Source organism: Anomaloglossus baeobatrachus, chromosome 2 (assembly GCF_048569485.1).
Source record: "Anomaloglossus baeobatrachus isolate aAnoBae1 chromosome 2, aAnoBae1.hap1, whole genome shotgun sequence".
Lineage (NCBI taxonomy): Eukaryota > Metazoa > Chordata > Amphibia > Anura > Aromobatidae > Anomaloglossus > Anomaloglossus baeobatrachus.
This window is the reverse complement of record NC_134354.1, coordinates 727,661,720-727,689,008: the sequence shown is the minus strand read 5'-3', so window position 1 is coordinate 727,689,008 and position 27,289 is coordinate 727,661,720. Positions and strand designations below refer to the sequence as shown.

The following is a 27,289-nucleotide window of genomic DNA, read 5'->3' as shown; positions in this document are numbered from 1 at the left end:
TAGAAACCTTGCTCACTGTGGTGACCCAAAAAAAAAAAGTTGCAAACACATAAACAATAGACATATAAAAATGGGTGCTAGTGAAAACATGACTTTGGTGTTATAAAAAGGTGCAAAACGCCAACGACTAGACAAAAAATAGGTTCAAGTGCAATAATCATAAATAAGGCACAAAATATATGGATAGAGAGCAAGGGGCACCTGTGGTTCTGTAGTGAGTAGTGAGAGAAGAAAACACTGACGTAGATAGATGATCTTTGGAGTATCAGATCTGTACTTGTCCGAGATGTTAAGAGTTCAAAATCTCTGACTAAGGAATAAAAAGACGATTTCAGTGGTATTTTATTTCACATTTAGGACTAAAATAACAAGGAATTTCCATTAAACATATTATAATTATGACGGTTCAACAGTAAAACACGTGATTGACAGTGAGTTCGGCAATTACGAGGTCACATTCTCTTAGATATTTTGTTTTTATGCTCATATGGAAATTTAATATTATCCAGTTATCACAGTTTTGTTGGCAAAGAAAAACCTTTGCATAATACATCTTGCAATCTCAAGTGACAAATCTTTTTAACCTCAGCAATACCCTTAGGAAGTTCTTCCGATGGAGTGTTTTGAAGACGAGTGGTCAATTCCTCCATTATTTTCTCTTTGTCCGACATTTTCGCACAAATTACAAAAGGAAACCCAAACTTTTGCTTGTATTGTGCGTTCAGAAGAGTCATCTTCTCTCGTTCCCTAGAAGTTAGGGATGTGAGCCCGGCTTGTTTCTGCTCCTGCTGTGACTCCATTGTTAAGGTCCCACTTGTCAACTCTCTGCCGGCCAGGTCAGGATGACACCTCAAGATGCCTTCTTTTCCTACATGGAAATAATGAGAAATACAAAAAGATTAAAAAAATTGGGACTTAAAGTTTTTGGACTTTTTGGTTCAGACAAGACCCTACAATATTAGAGGTTGTACTTATATTTTTCATAGTGTCTAGTATAGATTAGGACGGGCTTTATTTGGAGCCACTAGTGAGATCTTTGTTGGTAGGGTTGTGATTATATGGCAATAAAAACATTTGGTCATTACACTGGGTAACCAGGAGAATAATGCAATAACCTTGTGGAATTTATGGCTTCCCTGGAGCAAAGACAAGATAAGAACTTAAGGATATTTCCAGTCTTTTCAAACTGAGTCCTTCAAGGCTTTGATGTGTCTTAACCTAGAGAGCAACTCCATTCTTATTCTGTTCTATTGGGTGGAAATGTCCCGGAACTATTGACGGATACTGGGAAATATTTGCTAAAGCAACTGTATGTTTTTCACTGTCTCATAGAAGTGGGGGTTTTTGATGCCTCATTGTCTACCAAAGTGACTGGTGTACCCTTGTCTACACACAGTTTTCAGCAAAGTTTCCTAGTAATATCAACACAAAAATATATATTTGATTAGTCTACTGCAAGTTAAAGAGGTAGACCAGGACTTCTTTAAGAAAAAACCCAAAAAATAAGAACCCAGCTTAATGACACTGCGATTTTTTTTTCTGTTTTACTGTAACTTTTTTTTTACATTTTTCTTCATGTTTTATCCATATTGAGTTCTTGGGGGGGGGGGTTATGTGAGACTAGCTGTAGTTTTGATGGCACCATTTACTTTTTTCATATACCGTAATCTTCTAAAAAAACAGGAAAAAAATTTCCAAGTTGGGCTAAAATGGTGAAAAAATGCAATTCTGCAAATTTCTATGTGTGTGTATAAATAAGTAATAATAACAATAATTAAATAAATAGTAATAGTACGGCACTTAGTTGACACTATTTTGGTCAAAAGAGCATAAAAGCCATCCCAAACTACAAGGTGTATCTAATCAGGGTGGACCCTAACTCTTGTAGTTTTGCTTTAGTTTCTTATACTTCTTCTTGTAACTCCTTCTTTTTTGGGTTGTGCATTTTGTTTATATAGCTTTCCATGGGTTATTGTTGAAACAGTCAGGCCTAGATCCTGCTCCATCCCTTACTTATTCTTATTTGGAGACCTGCTGGTGTCGCGGGCGGGGAGGAGGCCGCGCCGCCTCTGCGCTCTCGCTAACGCTCGGGGTCCGGCGCTGCTGCTGCCTGCTGCTGGCTGCTCGGTGGCTCGAGTGGTGGGCCAGATCCGGGGACTCGAGCGGCGCTCCTCGCCCGTGAGTGAAAGGGGTGATTTCTGGGGTTTGGGGAGTTGGTCCATGACACCACCCACGGTTTGTGGTGAGGTTGGGGCACCACCGCTGCTCTGGACAGGGATCCCGGGAGCGATGACAGGGAGCAGCTGATGTTTCTTTCCCCTCCGTGGGTAGGGGGATTTGGTGGTACATGGGCCCGGTGAGGTGACAGGGGAGGCCGGGTTGGTGAGGTGCAGGGTCGCGGGGGCAGCGTGGTGCCGGACGGCACGGTGGTACTCACTCAGCCAATGATGGATACAGAGTCTCCGCTAAAACAAACGGCTGGATGGACGGGTCCCGCAGCCGGCTGCTGTGGTTACTCCCAGTAGGTTGGTGATGGCTGCCCTTCCCTGCACCTGTTCTGTAACTTCGGTCCCGATGGCTTCCCACCGGTAACCCGCTCCCCAGCTTGGATATGGGCCGGAGGAGCCCCTTTTGCCCGCAGGCTCTGGCCCTGGGAATTCTAACTGTGGTGGTAGCTGTATTTCCCTTTCTCGGTTTGGACGGTTGCCTTCAGTCGGGTCTTTGCTGCTAGGAAACCCCGGAGGTTCCGGTCGCTAACGGATTTGACCTGTTTAATGGCGACTCCAAGCCTGGTCGGGGTCCGCAGGCCCTGCCGGTTTGTGCTGGCTTCTCTTCGCTCCTCGGTTCGGTACCGGCGGGCCACCGCTCGTCCCTGATCCTACAGTTCCGCGTCGATTGGCCTCTCCTGCAGACGGCTACCACCGTCTGCCAACCTTGCTCTCGGTGCCCGGGCCACATACCCGGACACGGTCAGTCTGCTCCTCACTTGCCACTTCCCTCCTCTCCTTCACTCTCCTTAACTGTTCTCTGACTTCCTTTCCTGCCTCCAGGACTTGGAGGACATCAGCCCCTGGAGGGAGGCAACAAGGATTTGTGTGTGACTGATGTGCCTATCTCGGGGTGTGGGGTGAGTTGTTGCAGTACCTGTGACGACCTGGCTTGTCCAGGGCGCCACACTGGCATATAGTGAGGTGAACCACAAGAATTAGGGAGGGACCATCTTGATTAGATACACCTTGTCACAATGGGATGGCTTTTATGGTCTTTTCATCAAAATAATGTCAACTATGTGCCCTATGTTATTTATACTGTATGTATTATTACTGTTTATTTACTAACTGCAGGGTTTTGACTCATTTTGTTTTTATCCTAGGTCCTGTCTGTTAATGGTCACAGTGGATGATCACCTACACATTACACTTCTACCAACAGGTGTACTGGCTCATTCCTTCGATTTTGCTTTAGTTTCCGTACCTTTCTGCAAATAGAGGTGTTGCTCCCCCTTTTTGGGCTGCGCATTTTGTCTATATACTTTTCCACTGTCAGGTCCATACTTATGACACAGTCAAGTCCTGCTCTGCCCCAGTCTTTTTTGAGGCCTGGTGGCATATAGCAAGGTACACTACTTTTACAAATGTGGAAATAACAAATAAATCAAAGAGGGGTGAATGGAAGTTGATTTACAGTTTTTTTTTTATTTTTTTTTTAAGATATCTAATACTTTAACTTTTTAATGCCTAATAGGAGACTTAACCCTGCAATAAGTTTTACAGTTTATAATGAAATGTATACTCTCCTATGAAGCCCAGCCACAGTACCACAGTCACAGGCTGGGCTTCATAGAGGTACAAATAGTGATGGGTGAACATGCTCGCCACTGCTCGTTACTCGATTGAGCATCGAGGGGTGCTCTGGTACTGGGAGAGCTTGGCCAAGTATCACGGGTGCTCGGATATTTTGTCAATGAAACAACAGCCACAACACACAGGCTTGCTTCACTGCATGATGTGTGCTGGCACCCCAGGAAGAAACATTGGTATTCTCTGAATGACTCTCCCAGGGGATAAAACAATGTTCTTGGATGTAGTGTGACCCCCAAAAATCCCCTCCGGAAATGCTCTGTTTATGGGTGGCTGTATGTGAGCATAGACCCGAACAGGGCAAACATTGACTTTCTATAATGCTCGTTACCTGTGTCACTTACTGAGCTGTTTGCTGTCATTTTGATAAAATAAATGTTTTCTCTGCTGCAGATCTAGCAGTTATACAGAGCTCATGAATATGCTGGACTACCTGCAGCTTGCCAAGTAGTCCTGTAATGATAATCTACTGCTGATTAATCAGTGATTTTATCAAAACTATACTAAGCAGCCCAGTAAGTGACACATCGCTGGAATCAGGGTCTCTGCCCCTACATTATGCTGCTCTCAGATTAGGTAGCAAAAACCTGGTGACAGATTCCCTTTAAGTTCCTACAATTATTAGTTTTTCACATTGCGTAATTTCACTGCAGCTTCTTACTGTTCCAGCAAAGTGGATGCGGCTTATAGAAAACTCCTGTCCACTGTGCTTCTTTTTTATGCAGAGTAATCTGACCTGTGGTGTCAAATTTACAAAGTCAATTTCAATTGCAGGTACGCTGAGTGTTACGTGCAAATTTTCCCCATATAATATTATCAGATGCGGAAAATCAAACCCAATTAGAAAGAAGTATCAAAAATAAAGCAGATTTATATAAAACATGTCATACCAACAAGAGTCAAAAACGATAACGCAAAAAAAGCCCTAAAAAACAATGAAACAACGCAAGTAACCTAATTTGCCTAATATGTGAAGAAATGTTCCTAAAAAATCATGAAAGACTCACTAAATATTCATTTTTGGAATGTAGCCTAAGGCCACATGCACATGTTGAGATTTTTGGTTAGGTTTTTACCTCAGTATTTGTAGCCAAAACCAGGTGTGGAACAATCAGAGGAAAAGTATAAGGCCGGTGTCACACTTGCGAGTGCCTCACGTGTATCTCGCATGATTCTCACGTTGCATCACCCGGCACGGACTCACACTCTCCTCACAGGAACGGGTCGGTTGCATAGAGATGCACACAACCGACCCCTTCCTGTGAGGAGAGTGTGAGTCCGTGCCGGGTGATGCAACGCGAGACTCGCGCGAGATACATGCGAGGCACTCGCAAGTGTGACACCGGCCTAAAAAAAACATGGGCACCACTTCTGTATTTATCACCTACTCCTGGTTTTGGCTTATAAATATTGAGGTAAAAAATTCCCCAAATACTCAACATGTGCACGTGGCCTTAAAGTCATACTAGCGCTGCACATGTTGAGCCATGTGCACACGTTGATATTTGGTGACTTTTTTACCTCAGTATCTGTAAGGCCACGTGCACTTGGTGAGTATTTGGTAACTTTTTTACCTCAGTGTCTGTAAGGCCATGTGCACATGTTGAGTATTTGGGGAATTTTTACATCAGGATTTATAGCCAAAACAGGGAGTGGAACAATCAGAGGAAAAGTATAATAGAAACATGGGCACCACTACTGTATTTATCAACCACTCCTGGTTTTGGCTACAAATACTGAGGTAAAAAACTCACCAAATACTGATTGTATGCATGTGGGAGAGGTAGTGTCAACACATAACATTTTTAGGGAAAATGCCACAGGGCCTTTATTGCAGTTTTAAATCAGTCAGAATGTGGATTCGAAAGGAATGGGAAACACGTTCTGAGGACTTCTGTTTCCTGTTGCTGGATCCATTTCTGCCTAAGGCTGCGACCGCACTTTGCGTTCACCTACTTGCAGTTTTAAACGCACGTTTTGTGCTTAATTGATTTGACCAAAGTTGCCTTTTTCAGAAATTTAGCGCTGAAAACGCATGCGTATTTACCGCGTTTTTGATGCGTTTTCAGCGCTTTTTACCTGCTTTTCCACCTGCGTTTTGACAAATGCGTTTTGTAAATCAAGACACTGCTAAATAAAGGTTAAACATTCAAATATATTGAAAAAAGATTAAAAAAAAGGATTAAATACATAAGTGCAGAAATTAAAAAGAAAATAGAAATATATAATGAAATTATAGTGGTAATATAGTTTTTATTAGAAAAATAGCACTAAATTTAACATTTTCTTTAATTTAATTCTCGGATTATGTGTGTGTGTAAAGGGACATATGAAATCATTAATTTAATGTGCAAAAAACATGCTTTTTGTAAGTTCAAAAAGCATGTTTTCTGCACATTAAAAGCAGGTAAAACGCAGGAATTTGTAGGAAACTTGGTTTTTGACATTTCTCATTGACTCCAATGTTAGCAAAACGCACCCAAAATGGCAAAAACAACTGACATGCTGCTTCTTTGAACGCATGTTTTTTGCCACAAAATATGCAAATTAAACGCAGCGTTTAGAAACGCAAAGTGCGGTCTAGAAATCCCAATTTTCCATAGACTTTGCTGTGAAATCAAAACGCATGCCTTTTGGCATGAAAAAGATGCTTCTCAAAACGCACCTAAAAAGCACCCAAAATGCAGGTGGAAGCGCAAAGTGCGGTCGCAGCCTTAAGCTGAAAAAAAAATGCCTCAAAAGCTCCCATGGTGTTTTACAAAAAACAATAAGTGTCAAACCACTCTACCCTTTGAATAATGAAATATTCTGAAACTTTCTATTTTCCTTTCTCACAATTTCAAGAATCCAGATATATTTGTATTAGTGGGGTCCTAGGGCAGCACTAGGGCGGCACGGTGGCTCAGTGGTTAGCACTGCAGCCTTGCAGCACTGGGGTCCTGGGTTCTAGTCCCACTAAGGACAACATCTGCAAGGAGTTTGTATGTTCTCCCCTTGTTTGCGTGGGTTTCCTCCGGGTACTCCAGTTTCCTCCCACATTCCAAAAACATACAGATAGGGAATTTAGATTGTGAGCCCCAATGGGGACAGTGTAGCCAATGTATGTAAAGAGCTGTGGAATTAATAGCGCTATATAAATATTATTATATTATTGTCCTGGTTATGATGTCTCAGTTTAGACCTCCCTTAGGCACCCTGCAGACGGAGGTCTTTTTTTTTAAGCAGTCATAAACTACTTGTTTTTTAGTGGCAGCTGCTTCAGGAAACCTTCTTTCTTTGGGGATTTTTGGATTACTTTGTTGTTTCCTGAAGTGGTTTTGAAGAGTTTCTGACACATTTTGGAATAGTTTTTTTAACGCAGTTTTCAGCTTTTTGATTGGACAGTTCTTAGTTTAGAGCGGATTCTAATAGGAGATGCTGCAAAGAACTAACATACAGTTTCTTTTTCCAACTAAATGTTTTTTCAAAATCACAAGTGGAAAAAATGGTCAATACACTGAATATATGAACTTCCAAATGATTTTATAATAAAAATTAATAAGCAGAATCTTATGAGATGTTTTTAAGCAATTTGGGGGCATTTTAGGACCACATCCACTTTAGTACATAATCCCAAAAACCTGGATGCGCACATAGCCTTAAAGGAGTTGTCCAGTCTAAACCCATGTGTCACTCCAGTGACTGCAAACTTGAATCCTCACACTGCATGCACTGTGCGCACTGTGAGGATTCACCGAGGTCAGAGTCAGGAACAGAGGTAACATGGCTGCAAATAGGCAACATTCCAACTAGATGGGCAGAACCTCGCTCAACACACTTACTTTGAGCGAGGCCGCCCCAATCTTGTCAGATTCTGAATGGTAGTATTCGTATAACCGTTCCCGGCTCTGACACCGGAGAATCCTCACAGTGCACAATGCTCGCATTGAGAGGATTGACAAGTCTACAGTCACATAGAGTAGCACATACAGTGACTGCAGACTTGTGTATTTAGACCGTACAACACCTTTAATAGCTAAATACAGTAGCCCAAATTTCTGTCTAGTACAGAATTGGTTGCTGGCACTTTTACCTGTACTTTGTAGAAAACTCTCAAGTTGAAGAAATGATTATTCAGGACAGATTTTTTTTTTTATATAACAGAATGCGCACAGTGTAGGTTACTATTTACTAGTTGCAATCAGAGATCTTAAAAATGTGTGCGAGGTACTAAACCCACATTATAGGGGAACATTTGTATTCAGCAATTGTTGAAATTTTTGCTACCTAAGGTTACATTCACTTGACTGTATTTTTGGTCTCAGTGCTGTCCATCGAGAAAAAAGTACATTACATGGCCAGCACTAGGATCAATATTATTCAAGAGGGTTGTTCAGATGACCAAATGTCCACATGTAAAAAATTATCACAGCATGCATTTCTTTGTATTTCAGATGAGAGTAAAAAGAAAACTGATCAGCTATATAGCATTCGATTTTTATGGATACATTGTAATTCTGCACATATAAAATATCTTAATTGATGAAGTGTAAAAATTAATGTTACAAAGATGATAATATAGATCAAAAATCATCTGTGTTTTTCATAGCTATAATATTCTATTTCAGTGGTGAGGAACCTTTTCTGCGGCCCCCAGGCAGATTCCTGGGGACCGCAGTGCTCGGGCCTCTAGCTGGCTGCCGGCCCTTTAGACCATCATGTGTGCTGCAAGCATGGTCCACTACTGGTGCTTCCAGTGCTGTATGTACTCCTCAGTAATGTATGTACCCCCAAGTGATGTATGTGCCCCCCAGTGATGTAAGTGCCACCCAGTGATGTCTTTGCCTCTGATAGTGATGTCTGTGCCCCCGAGTGCTGTATATGCCACCCAGTGATGTCTATGCTCCCCAGTGATGTCTGTGCTCCCTAGTGATGTCTGTGCTCCCCAGTGATGTCTGTGCTCCCGTGATGTCTTTGCTCCCCAGTGATGTCTTTGCTCCCCAGTGATGTCTATGCCTCTGAGTGACGTTTGTGCCCCCCAGTGATGTTAATTCCTCCCAATGATGTCTATGCCCACAGTGATGTCTGTGACCTCAGTAATATATATAGCCCAGTAATGTCTGTGCACCCACCCTCCCTAGTGATATATATGACCCAGCATACCCAGTGATTTATATGCCACAACACCCTCCTGTGATGTACATGCAACAGCCTCCTCCTGTGATGTATGTGCCACAGCCCCTCCTGTGATGTACAGTCATATGAAAAAGTTTGGGCACCCCTATTAATGTTAACCTTTTTTCTTTATAACAATTTGGGTTTTTGCAACAGCTATTTCTGTTTCATATATCTAATAACTGATGGACTGAGTAATATTTCTGGATTGAAGTGAGGTTTATTGTACTAACAGAAAATGTGCAATCCGCATTTAAACAAAATTTGACCGGTGCAAAAGTATGGGCACCTCAACATGAAAGTGATATTTATATTCTGTAGATCCTCCTTTTGCAAAAATAACAGCCTCTAGTCGCTCCCTGTAGCTTTTAATGAGTTCCTGGATTCTGAATGAAGGTATATTTGACCATTCCTGTTTACAAAACAATTCCAGTTCATTTAAGTTTGATGGTCGCCGAGCATGGACAGCACGCTTCAAATCATCCCACAGATTTTCAATGATATTCAGGTCTGGGGACTGGGATGGCCATTCCAGAACATTGTAATTGTTCCTCTGCATGAATGCCTGAGTAGATTTGGAGCGGTGTTTTGGATCATTGACTTGCTGAAATATCCATCCCCTGCGTAACTTCAACTTCGCCACTGATTCTTGCACATTATTGTCAAGAATCTGCTGATACTGAATTGAATCCATGTGACCCTCAACTTTAACAAGATTCCCGGTGCCGGCATTGGCCACACAGCCCCAAAGCATGATGGAACCTCCGCCAAATGTTACTGTGGGCAGCAAGTGCTTTTTTGGAATGCCGTGTGTTTTTGCCTCCATGCATAACGCCTTTTTGTATGACCAAACAACTCAATCTTTGTTTCATCAGTCCACAGGACCTTCTTCCAAAATGTAACTGGCTTGTCTAAATGTGCTTTTGCATACCTCAGGCGACTCTGTTTGTGGTGTGCTTGCAGAAACGGCTTCTTTCGCATCACTCTCCCATTCAGCTTCTCCTTGTGCAACGTGCACTGTATTGTTGACCGATGCACCTTGACACCATCTGCAGCAAGATGATGCTGCAGGTCTTTGGAGGTGGTCTGTGGATTGTCCTTGACTGTTCTCACCATTCTTCTTCTCTGCCTTTCTGATATTTTTCTTGGCCTGCCACTTCTGGGCTCAACAAGAACTGTACCTATGTTCTTCCATTTCCTTACTATGTTCCTCACAGTGGAAACTGACAGTTTAAATCTCTGAGACAACTTTTTGTATCCTTCCCCTGAACAACTATGTTGAATAATCTTTGTTTTCAGATCATTTGAGAGTTGTTTTGAGGAGCCCATGATGCCACTCTTCATAGGAGATTCAAATAGGAGAACAACTTACAAGTGGCCACCTTAAATACCTTTTCTCATGATTGGATACACCTGCCTATGAAGTTCAAAGCTCAATGAGGTTACAAAACCAATTTAGTGCTTTAGTAAGTCAGTAAAAAGTAGTTAGGAGTGTTCAAATCAAGAAATTGATAAGGGTGCCCATACTTTTGCACTGGTCAAATTTTGTTTAAATGTGGATTTTCTGTTAGTACAATAAACCTCATTTCAATCCAGAAATATTACTGAGTCCATCAGTTATTAGATATATGAAACTGAAATAGCTGTTGCAAAAACCCAAATTGTTATAAAGAAAAAAGGTTAACATTAATAGGGGTGCCCAAACTTTTTCATATTACTGTATATGCCTCAGTTCCTCCTGTGATGTATATGCCCATAGCCCCTCTTGTGGCGCCCCTGATGCTCTGGTCGCCACAGGGTACTACATCTCAGTTAAGATGTGTTATTCATCTCAGGTAAGGGGGAGTTAACCATCGATGTCACCACATTTCATCTCATATACAGTCAAGTGTTTCCCACTGGGAAGCTGCCTTGGGGCAGAGGTGGGATGGCCATGTAGAGTCATGGGACTTTCCAGTCACTAGAGCAACTGCCAGGGGGCGGGCACCACTGGGGGTAGAGGTAGGCGCAACACACTCACACAGGCAGACGATACGGGACCATAGTTTTGACAAGACACTTCTGGAACTCTTTGATCTTCACTGGGCCCGGGGCTTGGAGCGGGAGCTCAGCCCGGGTACCTACCTTCTATGGGGAACACCCTAAAGAAAAGACACTCTCTTTCTTCTCCTCAAACACCAGTGGTGGCCCCTCACTTGCTTGGGATTGATCGGAGCCCATCATGGCGGTGACCGGTACTACTGGGCTGGCAACTGAAGTTATGAGTAAAAGACCCCTTGAACCCACAGAGACTGTGTCAGCTTGTCCTTACTGGCATCGTCGCCCAGCGCTTTGGTGCCGACCGCCCCAACCTCCCCCTCTGCGATCCACCTGGGGCTCGCTCCGACTGTGGGGAGCGACACCATCCCGGCTGCCATAACACCTGCCCCGGCGAGGAATTCTGAAGCAGCAGCTACCCCCTGGCCGCATACCACAGGTGGCGTCATGACAAACTTTCCCAAACACCCCGCTTCCCCTTCATTTACTGCATGCCTCGGGGAAACAGAACCGGGCAAGGCCACCTGTGACATTGCCTGACCCGACCCTCAACGGCCCGGCAACGAGTAGGTTAACCACCTGCCCCGTGGGGCGCTACATATGCCTCAGACCCTCCTGTGATGTATATGCCCCAAGGTCTCTTGTGATGTATGTTCCCCAGAGCATTCTGTGATGGATATGCCCCAGCTCCTCCCGTGATCTACATTACAGTTCAAAAGTTTGGGGTCACCCAGACAATTTTGTCTTTTCCATGAAAAATCATACTTTTTTTTATCAAATGAGTTGCATAATGAATAGAAATATAGTCCAGACATTGACTAGGTTAGAAACAATGATTTTCACTTGAAGTAATAATTGTCTCCTTCAAATTTTGCTTTCGTCAAAGAATACTCCCTTTGCAGCAATTACAGCTTTGCAGACCTTTGGCATTCTAGCTATTAATTTGCTGAGGTAATCTGGAGATATTTCACCCCATGCTTCCAGAATCCCCTCCCATAAGTTGGATTGGCTTGATAGGCACTTTTCACTTTTTCACATGAAAGTTGTCTTTTTCTGGTAATTTTAAGAGTTTAATGGAACCAACAAATGTAATGCTCCAGATTCTCAACTAGCTCAACGAAAGGTCAGTTTTATAGCTTCTCTAATCAGCAAAACTGTTTTCAGCTGTGATAACATACTTGCACAAGGGTTTTCAAGGGATTTCTAAACATCCATTAGCCTTCTAACACAGTTAGCAAACACAACATACTATTAGAACACTGGAGTGGTGGCTGTTGGAAATGGGCCTCTATACACCTATGTAGATATTGTATTAAAAACCAGACATTTGCAGCTAGAATAGTCATTTACCACATTAACAATGTATAGAGTGTATTTCTGTTTAATTTAATGTTAGCTTCATTGAAAAAAAAATGTGCTTTTCTTTAAAAAATAAGGAAATATCTAAGTGACCCTAAACTTTTGAACTTTAGTGTATATACAGCGGTCCCAAGGTTTCCTTTGCGATGTAAATACAGCAGTCCCAGGGCCTCCTATGTAAAGTATATGATTTACAAAACTTATTATCACAAAGAGTTAACTGCGCTTCAGACTGAGACAAACCTGGAAAAGCAGTTGTGAGAAGCAACATGATCAATATTGTTATGTCCTGGTGGTGGATCCTCTGGGCCGTGCACCGGACTCCCCCAGTGAGGCAACCCGGAGCTAACCCCTGTACAGGGACTGTCCTGATCACCCCACCAGAGGGCCTAGATGCACAGTAGCCAAGGCACTAGTGATGCAGGATCAGTGTCCTTCAGGAGACTGGTAGAAAGATGTCTGTGGGGCCACAGAGTTCCTGGAGGCAGTGCCGATGACGGAGATCAGGTTCTGGTGCCGGGTAGGAGCATCAGGCGGGATCTGGATCCTGCTGGACGTGAAGGCTGAGATCAGCAGGTGAGGTCGGGGATCGGAGACGGGTTCCGGCTGAAGGAAGATGTTGGGATTCACAGCCGACAGTCACCGGAAGAGTTCCTGGGCAATCCGTAATTAGGACTGGGTTAAGGTGGTAGGACTGGCTCTGCGAAAGAGACAGGGTTAACAGGAGACAAGGTACGAGGGGACCTGAACACCTAGCTAAAGTAACACGTTGAACAGGCACCGCCCATATGGAAAGGAAGGTCTAATATACCCTGTACCTGTAATGGCAATATCCTGTTTCTGGGATGCTGGCCCTTTAAGTAGAGGTCAGTGACCGCGCACGTGCCCTAATGCGCATGTACGAGGCCCGTGTGCTGGAGACCAGAGCAGGAAGCGGTGCAGAGGATGCAGGAAGACCCGACGGTGTGTTCTGGGTCGCAGGGGAACGCCGGGAGCGGAGGACAGGAAGCACGGGGGGCGCAGAGGAGGAAGAGTGAGCCGAGTAGCCGTGGGCAGGAGGACCGGGGGCCAGAGCGGTGAGTGAGGAGCGGCGTCGGGACCCGGGGAGCGTGACAGTACCCCCTCCCCAACGCCCTCCTCCCCGCCACCGGAAAAAAAGCCACGTATCAGAGGAGTGCCAACATTCTCCCGGGGTTCCCAGGACCTATCCTTGGGACCGTAACCTGCCCAGTCGACAAGATAGAACTGCTTACCCCTTACGGTCTTCATGGCCACTATATCTCTTACCGCATACACATCATCGTCTGCAATAGGAGGAGGAGTACTGGCGTCAGAGGAGAAGAGACCAAGGACAACGAACTTAAACAAGGAGACGTGGAAGGAGTTAGGTATCCGCATCGTGGCCGGAAGCTGCAGCTTGTAGGAGACCTCATTGATCCTTCTGATGACCTTGAAAGGACCGATGTACCACGGGCCCAACTTGTATGATGTATGACATATTTGGAGGCAAGCCACACCAAGTCCCCAGGAGAGAAAAGAGGAGGGTCAAGGTGTCTCTTGTCCGCGTGTCTCTTCATCTGTGCGGAAGCACGTTCAAGGGAGGACTTGACAGAGCTCCATATAGTAGAGAAGTCTCTGGCCAGGACATCTGCAGTGGGGACATCAGAAGCCGAGGAGACCGGCAATGGAACAGAAGCCCGGAGACTGTAGGCGACTTGGAAGGTAGAGCTAGAGGTGGACTTGCTGATGTGGTGGTTATGAGAGAACTCAGCCCAAGGGAGGAGCGTGGACCAGTCATCATGATGAACATTGACGTAGTGTCGCAGGAAGGAAGTCAGGATCTGGTTGACCCATTCCACTTGGCCATTTGACTGGGGATGGTAGGCCGAGGAAAAGTCCAGAGACACTCCCAGATGTTCGCAGAGAGCCCTCCAGAAGCGCGAGGTGAACGGAGTTCCCCTGTCAGACACGATATGTGCGGGAAAGCCGTGCAGCCGGAAGATATGCTGTATGAAGGTGTCAGCGAGCTCCTGGGCAGAGGGCAGTCTGACCAGAGGGACAAAATGAGCCATTTTCGAGAAACGATCCACCACGACCCAGATGACCGTATGTGCGGAGGACAAGGGCAAGTCCGTGATAAAGTCCATGGCAATGTGTTGCCATGGAAGGGAGGGAATCAGCAGAGGCAGAAGATGACCATAGGGCAGGTGCTTGGGCGTCTTGTTCCGGGCACAGGATGGACAGGCTGAGACAAAGGAGACAACATCCTTGCGGAGGGACAGCCACCAATAGTGACGGACAATCGTACTCCATGTTTTCTTCTGACCGGCATGTCCGGCTATTTTCGAAGAATACCCCCACTGAAGGACTTTAAGTCTGTCAGTCTCCGTGATATAGGACTTCCCAGGGGGTATCTGCACCAGAGTAACGGGAGCCACCGGAACGACCTTACTGGGACAGATGATGGATTGGATCGCCTCTTCCTCCTGTTCCACCGGCACAAAGGACCGGGACAAGGCATCCGCCCGCACGTTCTTATCCGCGGGCCGAAAGGGGAGCTGAAAGTCAAACCGGGCAAAAAACAGGGACCAACGAGCTTGACGCGGGTTCAGTTTTTGAGCAGGTCGCAAATATTTCAAGTTCTTATGGTCGGTGTAAATGATAATCGGGTATACCGCACCCTCCAAGAGGTAACGCCACTCCTCCAAGGCCAGTTTGACAGCCAGAAGCTCTCGATCGCTAGTGGTGTAGTTGCGTTCAGGTGCCGCAAAGATTTTGGAGAAGAAGCCGCAGGTGACCATCTTCCTGGTGGATGACTTCTACATAAGCACAGCCCCGGCCCCTGAGGAGGAGGCATCCACTTCCAAGGTAAATTGTCTGTTCAACTCCAGTCGGTGGAGATCGGGGGAGGAAGCAAACACCTGCTTCAGGGAACAGAACGCGGCGTCGGTCTCTGGTGACCAGTCTTTCGGGTTAGCCCCCTTCTTGGTCAAGGCGGAGAGAGGTGGTGTCAGAGTAAAGAAGAGTGGGATGAACTGGCGGCAATAGTTGGCAAAGCCGAGGAAGAGTTGAATGGCTTTTAGTCCGGAAGGAGGAGGCCAGTTGAGGATGGAAGAAACCTTCTCAGGAGCCATCTGCAGGCCTGTGTCTGAGATCACGTAGCCCAGAAAGGGAAGAGACGACCGTTCAAACACACTTCTCGTACTTGACGTATAGACGATTCTCCCTAAGCCTTTGTAGTACGAGTTGCACGTTTTCTCTGTGGGTCGGCAAGTCCGGGGAATAGACCAGTATATCGTCCAGATATACGACCACACAGACGTAGAGGAGATCCCTGAACACGTCATTCACCAGTTCCTGGAAGACAGCCGGAGCGTTACAAAGACCGAAGGGCATCACACAATATTCATAGTGCCCGTCACGGGTGTTGAATGCAGTATTCCATTCGTCCCCTGAGCGAATACGAACCAGGTTGCAGGCTCCGCGGAGCTCTAACTTGGTGAATATACGAGCCCCTCTGAGCCGATCGAACAGCTCTGGGATCAGAGGTAGGGGATACTTGTTCTTTACGGTGATCTGGTTCAAGCCCTGGTAATCGATACAGGGGCGTAAGTCGCCTTTTGTCTTCTTGACGAAGAAGAAGCCTGCTCCAGCAGGAGACGAGGATCTCCGAATAAATCCTCTTGCCAGGTTCTCTGTGATGTAGTCTGACATGGCCCAGGTCTCAGCAGGGGGCAAGGGTTATATCCGTCCCCGAGGGGGAGTGGTTCCAGGCAGCAAGTCGATAGCACAGTCGTAGGGTCGATGTGGCGGCAATACCTCTGACTCCTTTTTATCAAAATTGTCCACGAAGGACCAATAGGCGGAAGGCAGTCCTGGTAGGGACTCCGGGGCCGGAGGCTGATGGAGGGGTTGTACGGACTGCAGACAGTTCTCATGACAAGCTGGGCCCCCATCGGGTAATCTCTCCAGAACGCCAGCTGACAGCAGGTTCATGTATCCGTAACCAGGGTAAGCCCAGCAGAAGCGAGTGAGACATGCGCGGGAGAACATAGAGAGTGATCTTCTCGGTATGCAGAGCACCGATACGGAGTTCCACGGGCTTGGTGATAAACAACACGGAGTCAGATATGGGTTTCCCATCCACAAAGGCAATCACAAGAGGTTTCGCATGCGGGATAACAGGTACCCGGTACTTGTCCACCGTAGCCTGGTAGATGAAGTTGCCTGCTGCCCCTGAATCGAGATACGCCTCTGCCGTGAACCGGATCTCCTCCGTCGTCACTTGGACAGTCCATGTAACTGGGTCTGAGAGTGTTCCGGTACCTAGGGTGGCCTCTCCTACCAACCCTAGGGTTTTTGTAGTTTCCCGGCTTCTCGGGACAGGAACGCAGCAGGTGTGTACCGTCTCCGCAGTAGAAACACAGGCCCTTGGCGAGCCGTTCTGCTCGGCTTTGCTCGGTTTGCCTCAGTCGGTCTATTTGCATAGGTTCGTGAGTAGAGGTGCCACTTGGCGTTGACTGAGCAGCGGTGGACTTGAGCGGAGTGGGGGAGTGCCGTGTTGGATATCTCTCGCGGGATACTTCTTTGGATCGTTCCTGGAAACGAAGATCAATCCGGGTTGCTAGGGCGACTAGGGCATCCAAGGTAGGAGGGACATCACGACCAGCCAACTCGTCCTTGATGCGATCGGAAAGACAATGCCTCATTGTTCCACCCTAGCTCAGATGCCAGGGTACTGAACCAGATAGCGTACTGTCCCACCGTCAAAGTCCCTTGGCGTAACCTGAGAAGCGATGAGGCGATGAGGCGGACGTGGAGGCGTGTCCGGGTTCGTCAAATGTGGTACGAAAGGCCTCCAGGAAGTCCCGGATGTTGGTGGTCACAGGATCTTCCTTTTCCCACAAGGGATTCATCCAGGCCAGTGCTTTGCCCTCTAGATGGGACATCACAAAGGCTACCTTTGTTTGGTCAGAGGCAAAGACGTGCGGGAGCAGCTTGAAGTGTAGCGAGCATTGGTTCAAAAATCCCCTGCAGGTCTTGGGATCCCCAGCATACCGGGGCGGAGAGGCCAGGCGAAGTTTAGAGGTCTCAGAGGAAACCCCCACGGGAGCCACGGTCGTGGTCTGAGTCGACAGGGACGTGGCTGTTGCTTGAAGGGTATTCAGGCGGGTGTCCACTGAAGAAATGAAAGCCAGCATGCGAGATTGGGTCTCGCGTTGTCTTACCAGTTCCTGCTGTAATCCGGCCAGCTGGGACGCTAGTGCTTCGGCGGGATCCATGGCCTGTTCAATCTGTTATGTCCTGGTGGTGGATCCTCTGGGCTGTGCACCGGACTCCCCCAGTGAGGCAACCCGGAGCTAGCCCCTTTACAGGGACTGTCCTGATCACCCCACCAGAGGGCCTAGATGCACGGTAGCCGGGGCACTAGTGATGCAGGATCAGTGTCCTTCAGGAGACTGGTAGAAAGATGTCTGTGGGGCCACAGAGTTCCTGGTGGTAGTGCCGATGACAGAGATTAGGTTCTGGTGCCGGGTAGGAGCATCAGGCGGGATCTGGATCCTGCTGGACGTGAAGGCTGAGATCACCAGGTGAGGTCGGGGATCGGAGACGGGTTGCGGATGAAGGAAGATGTTGGGATTCACAGCCGACAGTCACCGGAAGAGTTCCTGGGCAATCCGTAATTAGGACCTGGTTAAGGTGGCAGGACTGGCTCTGCGAAAGAGACAGGGTTAACAGGAGACAAGGTACAAGGGGACCTGAACACCTAGCTAAAGTAACACGTTGAAAGTAACACCGCCCACATGGAAAGGAAGGTCTAATATACCCTGTACCTGTAATGGCAATATCCTGTTTCTGGGATGCTGGCCCTTTAAGAAGAGGTCAGTGACCGCACGCGTACCCTAATGCACATGCGCGAGGCCCGTGTACCGGAGACCAGAGCAGGAAGCGGTGCAGAGGATGCAGGAGGACCCGACGGTGTGTCCTGGGTCGCAGGGGAACGCCGGGAGCGGAGGACAGGAAGCACGGGGGGCGCAGAGGAGGAAGAGTGAGCAGAGTAGCTGTGGGCAGGAGGACCGAAGGCCGGAGCGGTGAGTGAGGAGCGGCGTCGGGACCCGGGGAGCGTGACAAATATCACCAAACATCACATCGCACCAAAGAGAAGCAGCTCCAGCCACCACAGTAGGGGTGAGTTACTTAATTGTTTGGCCAAATATGGCATGATAATTTTCAAGCTGATAATTTTTTGTGCCCCCCCCCCTGAATTATAATAGAAATTTCCAAATTGCCCCTGGCAGAAAAAAGATTCCCCACCTTTGAACTGTCTAGTAGTTCACATATCAAATTTTGGAGAGCACTGAATGCTATCTGAATGCTGTCTGTTTTTCACAGACTGTTTGATGGGAGAAGTTGGAGAATCCTCCATAGCTTTGTTTTTTTTAATCCAAGATAAACTGATGAAATTCTGACCAAACTCCGATGACACTCTGATAAAAAGGCTCAGCCACCCCAGACCTGCAAATCTGCTATACGTAAAATGTACTGTAAGCACGTGCTGTATACAGTTTAATATAATAGTGTAATGTGTTCATACGGCCACTAGGTGGCCACATTGTGCAAACCACTTCCCTGGTACTCTCGGGCTAAGAAGAGTTAATGCAGGGAGGAGTTTAGCTAGTAAAAAGGGTGAATAAACAGGAAAGGACTGGAGAGTCCCTGTGGGATAGGAGCAACCCACATTTTTTGGAGATGTGAATAGAGACCCCAATAATAATATTTTGGCTGACCCTCAGGGTAAAATCTTGGTGCCATACACGTGGGGCTCTAGTGTGGAGAGGGCTGTTTTAACTATGTACCAAAGGGTGGGTGAAGTCTGTGTGGCTTAGATGGTGGCCGGTCCCTGGCGTATACCCAACAAACCCCCTCAGTCTATGGAAGGTCAGTGGGCTCTTAAGAGAAGAGAAGGTAATGACGAAACTGGGCAGAGGAGTGCTGTCAGAGAAGGCCCCATCAATAGCTTCCAGCTAAAACCCTGTGGGTGGGATGAGCGGTGCCTTGAAGGACTTTTTGATTCTGCTGTGGAAATAAAGCTGAGTGAGGGGATGAGGGGCTCAGGACCTTTACTGGAAGCCCGAGTACCAGGGAAGCAGTTAACCGGTAAAATATACGTAAATTCGGTTGCTAATGGTAACCCCTTTGGGGAGCAAGTGTGTGCTCGCCTAAGGCGTGATGAAGAAATGTCCTGGAAGATTGCCAGTAAAGAAGTTTTGTTTAAGAGACCTGTGACCGTGTCAGTCTTTGGATTGCATGAAGAGAAAGTATGCATATTGCTATGTTGCACTAAAGAGGCGATTGAGGTGCAGAAAAATACTACAGGGCCACGCTGCTGCCGAACAGCAGTTTCCACTGCCACTACCACGGCACCTAACCGCCCCATTAATATGTTACACCACTTTTCCTTTTGCATTGATGATATTTTATCTGCATGTAGACTGATCAGCAACTATTTTTTATATTCTTTCCTTCTGTTTGAATAGTTTTGAAAAAGTTTGTGCACCCAACTAAACCGTCTGCTTACAGTCTTTACCTCTTTATGCAACATGCAATTAGAGTGACTGACGCTGACCAGTCTGACTCCAGAACAAGAGGAATGTCCTTGCACTGAGACAGAAGTTCCTAATTTAAGGGTGTATCCTAGAAGACATGGAACTTGTAATATGTGCAAATAACACCAAATTAGCAATATTATTAACATGTCAGAAAAAATATGGTAATCTTCAGGTACATAGTGTTTTAAACATGTGTAAGTATCTAATTGATAGTGTGGCTGAAGGGAGAAAATGAAGCTATGTTTTCCCTGCAGCCATTCAATTCCAGTCATCAGAGCGGTGCAGGGGCTGTGAACATTCAGTGCTCTGGACACAGAGAGTGGTGCTGTAATCCCTCCCCCTGCACCTTGATTGACATCTTGTTTAGCACACACACGCTGTGTAGTGACTTCTGACTTATCACTGCCCTGGTGCCCCGATTACTGGAAGCTAACAACTTCAAGGACAATATAACTTCATTTTCTCCCTATAGCCAAACTTAAATACTTCTTTTTTTGCTGATAAGTTTCCTCGTATGCCATTAGCTGATTTCTCCAATGGCGCATAAAATAAGACGAAAGCTCCTTTATTTAATTCTCGAAAAAACATATATCACAAGTTTTTGCAGCATTTGCCTTATTTTTATATTATTTTTTGCACATTTTTGTTTTTTTTACAGTTTACAAATTGTACAATAAAAAGAAAAACTCATCCAACAAATAAGGACTGGAGAACTAATTACAAGGTAATGAATGAAGGAAATGGAAATGGAGACTTCTGTGTTATTACATGCTTGGGTCATATAGACTGCAGGGCAATCATGATAAGGATGACTGGGACTGCAATGTGCCTGAAGCTGCCTCATATTCCTTGTCACAGCTCTTTGAAATCCAGATATATGCCTTAGTATATGATTAGGATTGCACAAAAAAAAATCCAGGGCCCAATGAACCAGAGGTACAACCCCAGTGTCAGACGACAGATGTCCAGTCCATAGTTAACCTTAAGGGTGCTTTACACGCTGCGACATCGCTAACGATATATTGTCAAGGTCACGTCATTAGTGACGCACATCCGGCGCCATTAGTGACATCGCAGCGTGTGACACCAAGGAGCGACGATCAACAATTGCAAAAACGTCAAAAATCGCTGATCGTTGACGCGTCGCTCCTTTTCATAATATCGTTGGTGGTGCATGCCGCTGGGTGTTTGTCGTCCCTGCGGCGTCACACATCGCTATGTGTGACACCGCAGGAACGACGAACATCTCCTTACCTGCGTCCACCGGCAATGAGGAAGGAAGGAGGTGGGTGGCATGTTCCGGGCGCTCATCTCCGCCCCTCCTCTGCTATTGGGCGGCCGCTTAGTGATGCCGCAGTGACGTCGCTATGACGCCGAACGCACCTCCCCGTTAAAGGAGGGATTGTTCGACGGTAACAGCGACATCGCTGAAAAGGTATGTGCGTGTGACGCTGCCGTAGCGATAAGGTTCGCTATGGCAGTGACCACCAAATGTCACACGAACGACGGGGGCGGGTGCTATTGCGCACGACATCGCTAGCTATCGCTAGCTATGTCGCAGCGCCAGTGGCGTAACTAGAGTTTGATGGGCCCCGGTGCAAAGTTCAGACCTGGGCCCCCCCTCCACGTACACTGACACTTAGGGTACGGGATAATGACACTGACACTCGGGGTACAGGATAATGATGCTGACACTTGGCTCTTACCCTCAGCACCCAGATTTCTCATGATCTGAAATCCCTCTATCAGCACCCAGCTTTCCTATGTTCTGATATCCATCTTGCCCTTGGCACCCAGCTTCCCCATGCTCTGCTATACATCTTTCCCTCAGCACCCAGCTTCCCCATATCAGAGCATGGGAAAGCTGGGTGCTGAGAAATGATGTATAGCAGAGCATGGGAAGGCTGGGTGCTGAGAGATGTATAGCAGAGCATGGGAAAGCTGGGTGCTGAGGGAAAAGAGCCTTTTTCCCTCAGCACAAAATGTTCCCATCCCCTGCTTGTATCTTTGTCCCCCCTTGTATATAGTTCTCCAAATACAATAATGGCACCCACATAGCCTTCCAAATAGTATAAAGGGTCCCACATAACCCTTCATATATTAGAATACACTTCCATAGTCCTCCATGTATTATAATGCATTTCCCATAGTTCTCCATGTATTATAATTCACCCCATAATACTCAATATATAACACTGCACCACATAGTCCTCCATATATTATAATGCACCCCCATAATCCTCCATGTATAAAGTAGCCCTCCAATTATTATAATACATTTCTCATAGTTCTCCATATATTATACTACACCACATAGTTCTCCATATATTATACTGCACCACATAGTCCCCAATGTTTTATAATGCACCCCCATAGTCCATGTATAATGTAGCCTCCATAGTCCTTCATATATTATAATGTAGCCCCCATAGTCCTATATGTATTATAACGCAACCCCATAAAACTTCATATTGCATTATGCAGCCCCATACTCCTTCATGCATAATCCACCCCTATATTCCATGTATAAGGCGTCCTTCATTTTGTATTATGCAGCCCCCAGACCTCCATATATAATAATGCAGCCAGCCCCCCCAGACCTCCATATATAATAATGCAGCCAGCCTCTCCAGGCCTCCATGTCTAATAATGCAGCCAGCCTCCTCAGGCCTCCAGGTATAATGTAGCAGCCAGCCTCTCCAGGCCTCCATGTATAACAATGCACCCAGCCTCCTCAGGCCTCCATGTATAATGCAGTATTTCCAGGCCTCCATGTATAATACAGCATCTCCAGGCCTCCATGTATATGCAACCTCTCCAGGCCTCCCTGTATAATGCAGCCTCCCCAGACCTCCATGTATAATAATGCAGCCTCCCCAGACCTCCATGTATAATAATGCAGCCTCCCCAGACCTCCATGTATAATGCAGCCTCTCCAGGCCTCCATGTATAATCATGCAGCTTCCCCAGACCTCCATGTATAAAGCAGCCTCTCCAAGCCTCCATGTATAATAATGCAGCCTCCACAGACCTCCATATATAATGCAGCCTCCCCAGACCTCTATGTATAAAGCAGCCTCTCCATGCCTCCATGTATAAAGCAGCCTCTCCAGGCCTCCAAGTATAAAGCAGCCTCTCCAGGCCTCCATGTATAATAATGCAGCCTCTCCAGACCTCCATGTATAAAGCAACCTCCTCAGACCTCCATGTATAAAGCAGCCTCTCCAGGCCTCCATGTATAATAATGCAGCTTCCCCAGACCTCCATATATAATGCAGCCTCCTCAGACCTCCATGTATAAAGCAGCCTCTCCAGGCTTCCATGTATAATAATGCAGCTTCCCCAGAACTGACGTCCCAAGCCTCTGGCCATCGTTTACTCATTTATATTAAAAAAAACCCAAAAATACAAAACAACAACAAGTACTCACCTTCTTTCTTCCTTCCACCGCTGCTGTCCTCCCCGCTGCTCGTTCTCCCGATGCTGCGGTCGGTGTCCTTCCATCCTGCACTCTGTGCAATCAGCACAGCAGTCGCTCGGGAGTGATGTCACCGCACAGGGGGAGAATGGTGATGCATAGCGCGGCACCGGCCGCGCTATGCTTCATCATTACTGTGCGCAGTGACGGGGGAGACGCCGCAGCCGCTGACACCAGGTAGGGGGCCCCGGTGCCACCGCTGATACCAGGCAGGGGGGCCTGGTGTCGTCGGCGGCAGCGGGTCAAATAGTGGCCGTGTGGTCTGTGACAGATCAGCACGGCTCCTCTCACAGTGACAGGAGCTGGCTGCTGATCTGCCTGGCAGCCGCTGGGCCCCTAACCTCCCGGGCCCGGTCGCGATCGCGACCGCTGCGACTGCGGTAGTTACGCCACTGCGCAGCGTGTATAGCACTCTTTATAGTAAGGTTTCATTCACAGGTTCGATTTTTCCACATACAAGAAAAACGGACCTATTATCTGATCAGAGATTCATCAGAGTGTGGTACCAGTCTCATCCAAATTTCTAAATGTGGAGAAATTCAAAAACAAAAAAGTTTTCTCACCTCTTATATTCTGACATTCCATGACAATCAGACCGCACTCAGATGTCATCAGTGTGTGCAGTTCAATTTTTTTCATGGACCCATAAGGGTGCTTTGCATGCTGCGACATCGCTAGCGATAGCTAGCGATGTAGTGCGGGATAGCACCCACCCTCGTCGTTCATGCGACATTTGGTGATCACTGCCGTAGCGAACATTATCACTACGGCAGCGTCACACGCACATACCTTTTCAGCGACGTCGCTGTGACCGTCGAACAATCCTTCCTTCAAGGGGGAGGTGCGTTTGGCGTCACAGCGACGTCACTGCGGCGTCACTAAGCGGCCGCCCAATAGCAGAGGAGGGGTAGAGATAAGCGGCCAGAACATGCCGCCCACCTCCTTCCTTCCTCATTGCCGGTGGACGCAGGTAAGGGGATGTTCGTCGTTCCTGCGGCGTCACACATAGCGATGTGTGACGCCGCAGGAACGACGAACAACCAGCGGCATGCACCACCAACGATATTATGAAAAGGAGCAACGTGTCATCAATCAACGATTTTTGACGTTTTTGCGATTGTTGATCGTCGCTCCTTGGTGTCACACGCTGCGATGTCCCTAATGGCGCCAAATGTGCGTCACTAACGATGTGACCCCAACGATATCGTTAGCGATGTCGCAGTATGTAAAGCACCCTATAGACTTTTATTGACGAATTTGATCCAACCCTCAGATCAAAACCAGACATGTCTCCAAAACCAGACATGTCTCCAAAACTTCCAAAAACACAGACATATGAATGGCCCCATAGACTGGTACGAGTGCTATCTGTGAAATCAATCCAAAAATAGCACTCATAAGTGAAAATCGTATGTGTGAATTAGGTCTAAGACCCGATTTATAAGACCGCCCAAAAACTTGGGCCAACAAATTGCAGACATGATTGGCTCTTTGTGTCCGTCTGCATCGCGGATGAATTTATTAGCTGCATGTCCTTGGGAAAAATCATTGGTGTGCTCTGGCACTGAGGTTATTATTGGATCAGTGTGCTGTCTGTTAAAGGGAACCTGTCACCAGATTTGGGGCCTATAAGCTGGCGCCACCACCACTGGGCTCTTATATACAGCATTCTAACATGCTGTATGTAAGAGCCCAGGCCGCTGTAGAACGTAAAAATGACTTTATAATAATTACCTAAATGGTCGGTACGGTGCAGATGGGTCAGATGGGTGTTTCCGTTCTCCGGGTGCGGCGCCTCCTCTTTCGGCCATCTTTGTACTCTTTCTTCTGAAGCCTGGGTGCATGATTCATCCTACGTCCTCAGGGCAGATCAAAGTACGCCTACGCATGATCTCAATGCCGCACAGTGTGCATGACGTAGGACACGTCATGCACCCAGGCTTCAGAAGAAGGAGGAAAAAGATGGCCGAAAGAAGAGGCGCCGCACCCAGAGATCGGAGACACCCATCTGACCCATCTGCACCGTACCGACTGTTTAGGTAAGTATTATCAAGTAATTTTTATGTTCTACACAGCGGCCTGGGCTCTTATATACAGTATTCTAACATGCTGTATATAAGAGCCCACTGGTGGTTGCCACAGCTTATAGTCACCAAATCGGGTGACAGGTTCCCTTTAAGCACACAGACGGCACTATTACTGAACATACGGTCATCCAAACAAGCCCTAAGTGACCTGATAGAAAGTCTCAAGTGGAGTTTTCTCTTGCTGCACTTTCAAGGACAAAGTCCATTATCATGTCAGAACTAGAGATGGGCGAATAGTATCTATTCGTATTCAGATTATTCGTAACGAATCCCAAAGTACTATTCCTGTATTCGTCACGCATAATGAACCTAATGCAAGGCAATGAGGAACCCGAGCATTATTCTTGAAGATTTCTCAGAAAAATGCTCAAGCTCCCCATTGACTTGCCTTAGGTTCATTATTCGTGACAAATACTGGAATAGTATTAGACATTTGGTATGATTAACCCAAACACAAACAGTTATTCGCCCATCAATAGATAGAACCTAAGCTAGCTTGCAGATCCTAAATGTAGCAGTTTGATCCATATATTTAAATTCCATGATAAAAAAAGTGGCACTTTTACTTCTAACTTTTGATTTTTTTTCTTAATGACAACTATATTTCATCTGTAGAGGTCATGCAGATGCTTTGTTCTCTCAATGAACGTCTATGGAAGTTAGTGAACATCATAACTAATGACGAAGACTCTTCTACAGTCATATGAAAAAGTTTGGGCACCCCTATTAATGTTAACCTTTTTTCTTTATAACAATTTGGGTTTTTGCAACAGCTATTTCAGTTTCATATATCTAATAACTGATGGACTGAGTAATATTTCTGGATTGAAATGAGGTTTATTGTACTAACAGAAAATGTGCAATCCGCATTTAAACAAAATTTGACCGGTGCAAAAGTATGGGCACCCTTATCAATTTCTTGATTTGAACACTCCTAACTACTTTTTACTGACTTACTAAAGCTTGTTCTCAAATTTGAATCTCCTATGAAGAGTGGCATCATGGGCTCCTCAAAACAACTCTCAAATGATCTGAAAACAAAGATTATTCAACATAGTTGTTCAGGGGAAGGATACAAAAAGTTGTCTCGGAGATTTAAACTGTCAGTTTCCACTGTGAGGAACATAGTAAGGAAATGGAAGAACACAGGTACAGTTCTTGTTAAGCCCAGACGTGGCAGGCCAAGAAAAATATCAGAAAGGCAGAGAAGAAGAATGGTGAGAACAGTCAAGGACACTCCACAGACCACCTCCAAAGACCTGCAGCTTCATCTTGCTGCAGATGGTGTCAATGTGCATCGGTCAACAATACAGCGCACATTGCACAAGGAGAAGCTGTATGGAAGAGTGATGCGAAAGAAGCCGTTTCTGCAAGCACACCACAAACAGAGTCGCCTGAGGTATGCAAAAACACATTTGGACAAGCCAGTTACATTTTGGAAGAAGGTCCTGTGGACTGATGAAACAAAGATTGAGTTGTTTGGTTATACAAAAAGGCGTTATGCATGGAGGCAAAAAAACACGGCATTCCAAGAAAAGCACTTGCTACCTACAGTAAAATTTGGTGGAGGTTCCATCATGTTTTGGGACTGTGTTGCTTCTAAAATACATAGTTCTCTTTAACATTATTTCATAGGTCTTCTGATAATGCTAACTTCTTCTCTAATGACAGTCACATTGTCGATCAGTTGATCACAACCAGGTA

General features: G+C 46.3%; 1 protein-coding gene across 1 annotated transcript in view; it reads right to left on the bottom strand.

Annotated features, from left to right (window-relative positions):
- Positions 1–337: 337 nt before the first annotated feature.
- Positions 338–27,289, bottom strand: part of URAD (ureidoimidazoline (2-oxo-4-hydroxy-4-carboxy-5-) decarboxylase) — a 79,474-nt gene continuing 52,522 nt past the window's right edge. Inside the window, exon 2 of the mRNA XM_075334621.1 lies at positions 338–868. Within this exon, the coding sequence (XP_075190736.1) occupies positions 513–868 (356 nt within the window). The 3' untranslated portion in view covers positions 338–512. The remainder of the gene's footprint in view (positions 869–27,289) is intronic.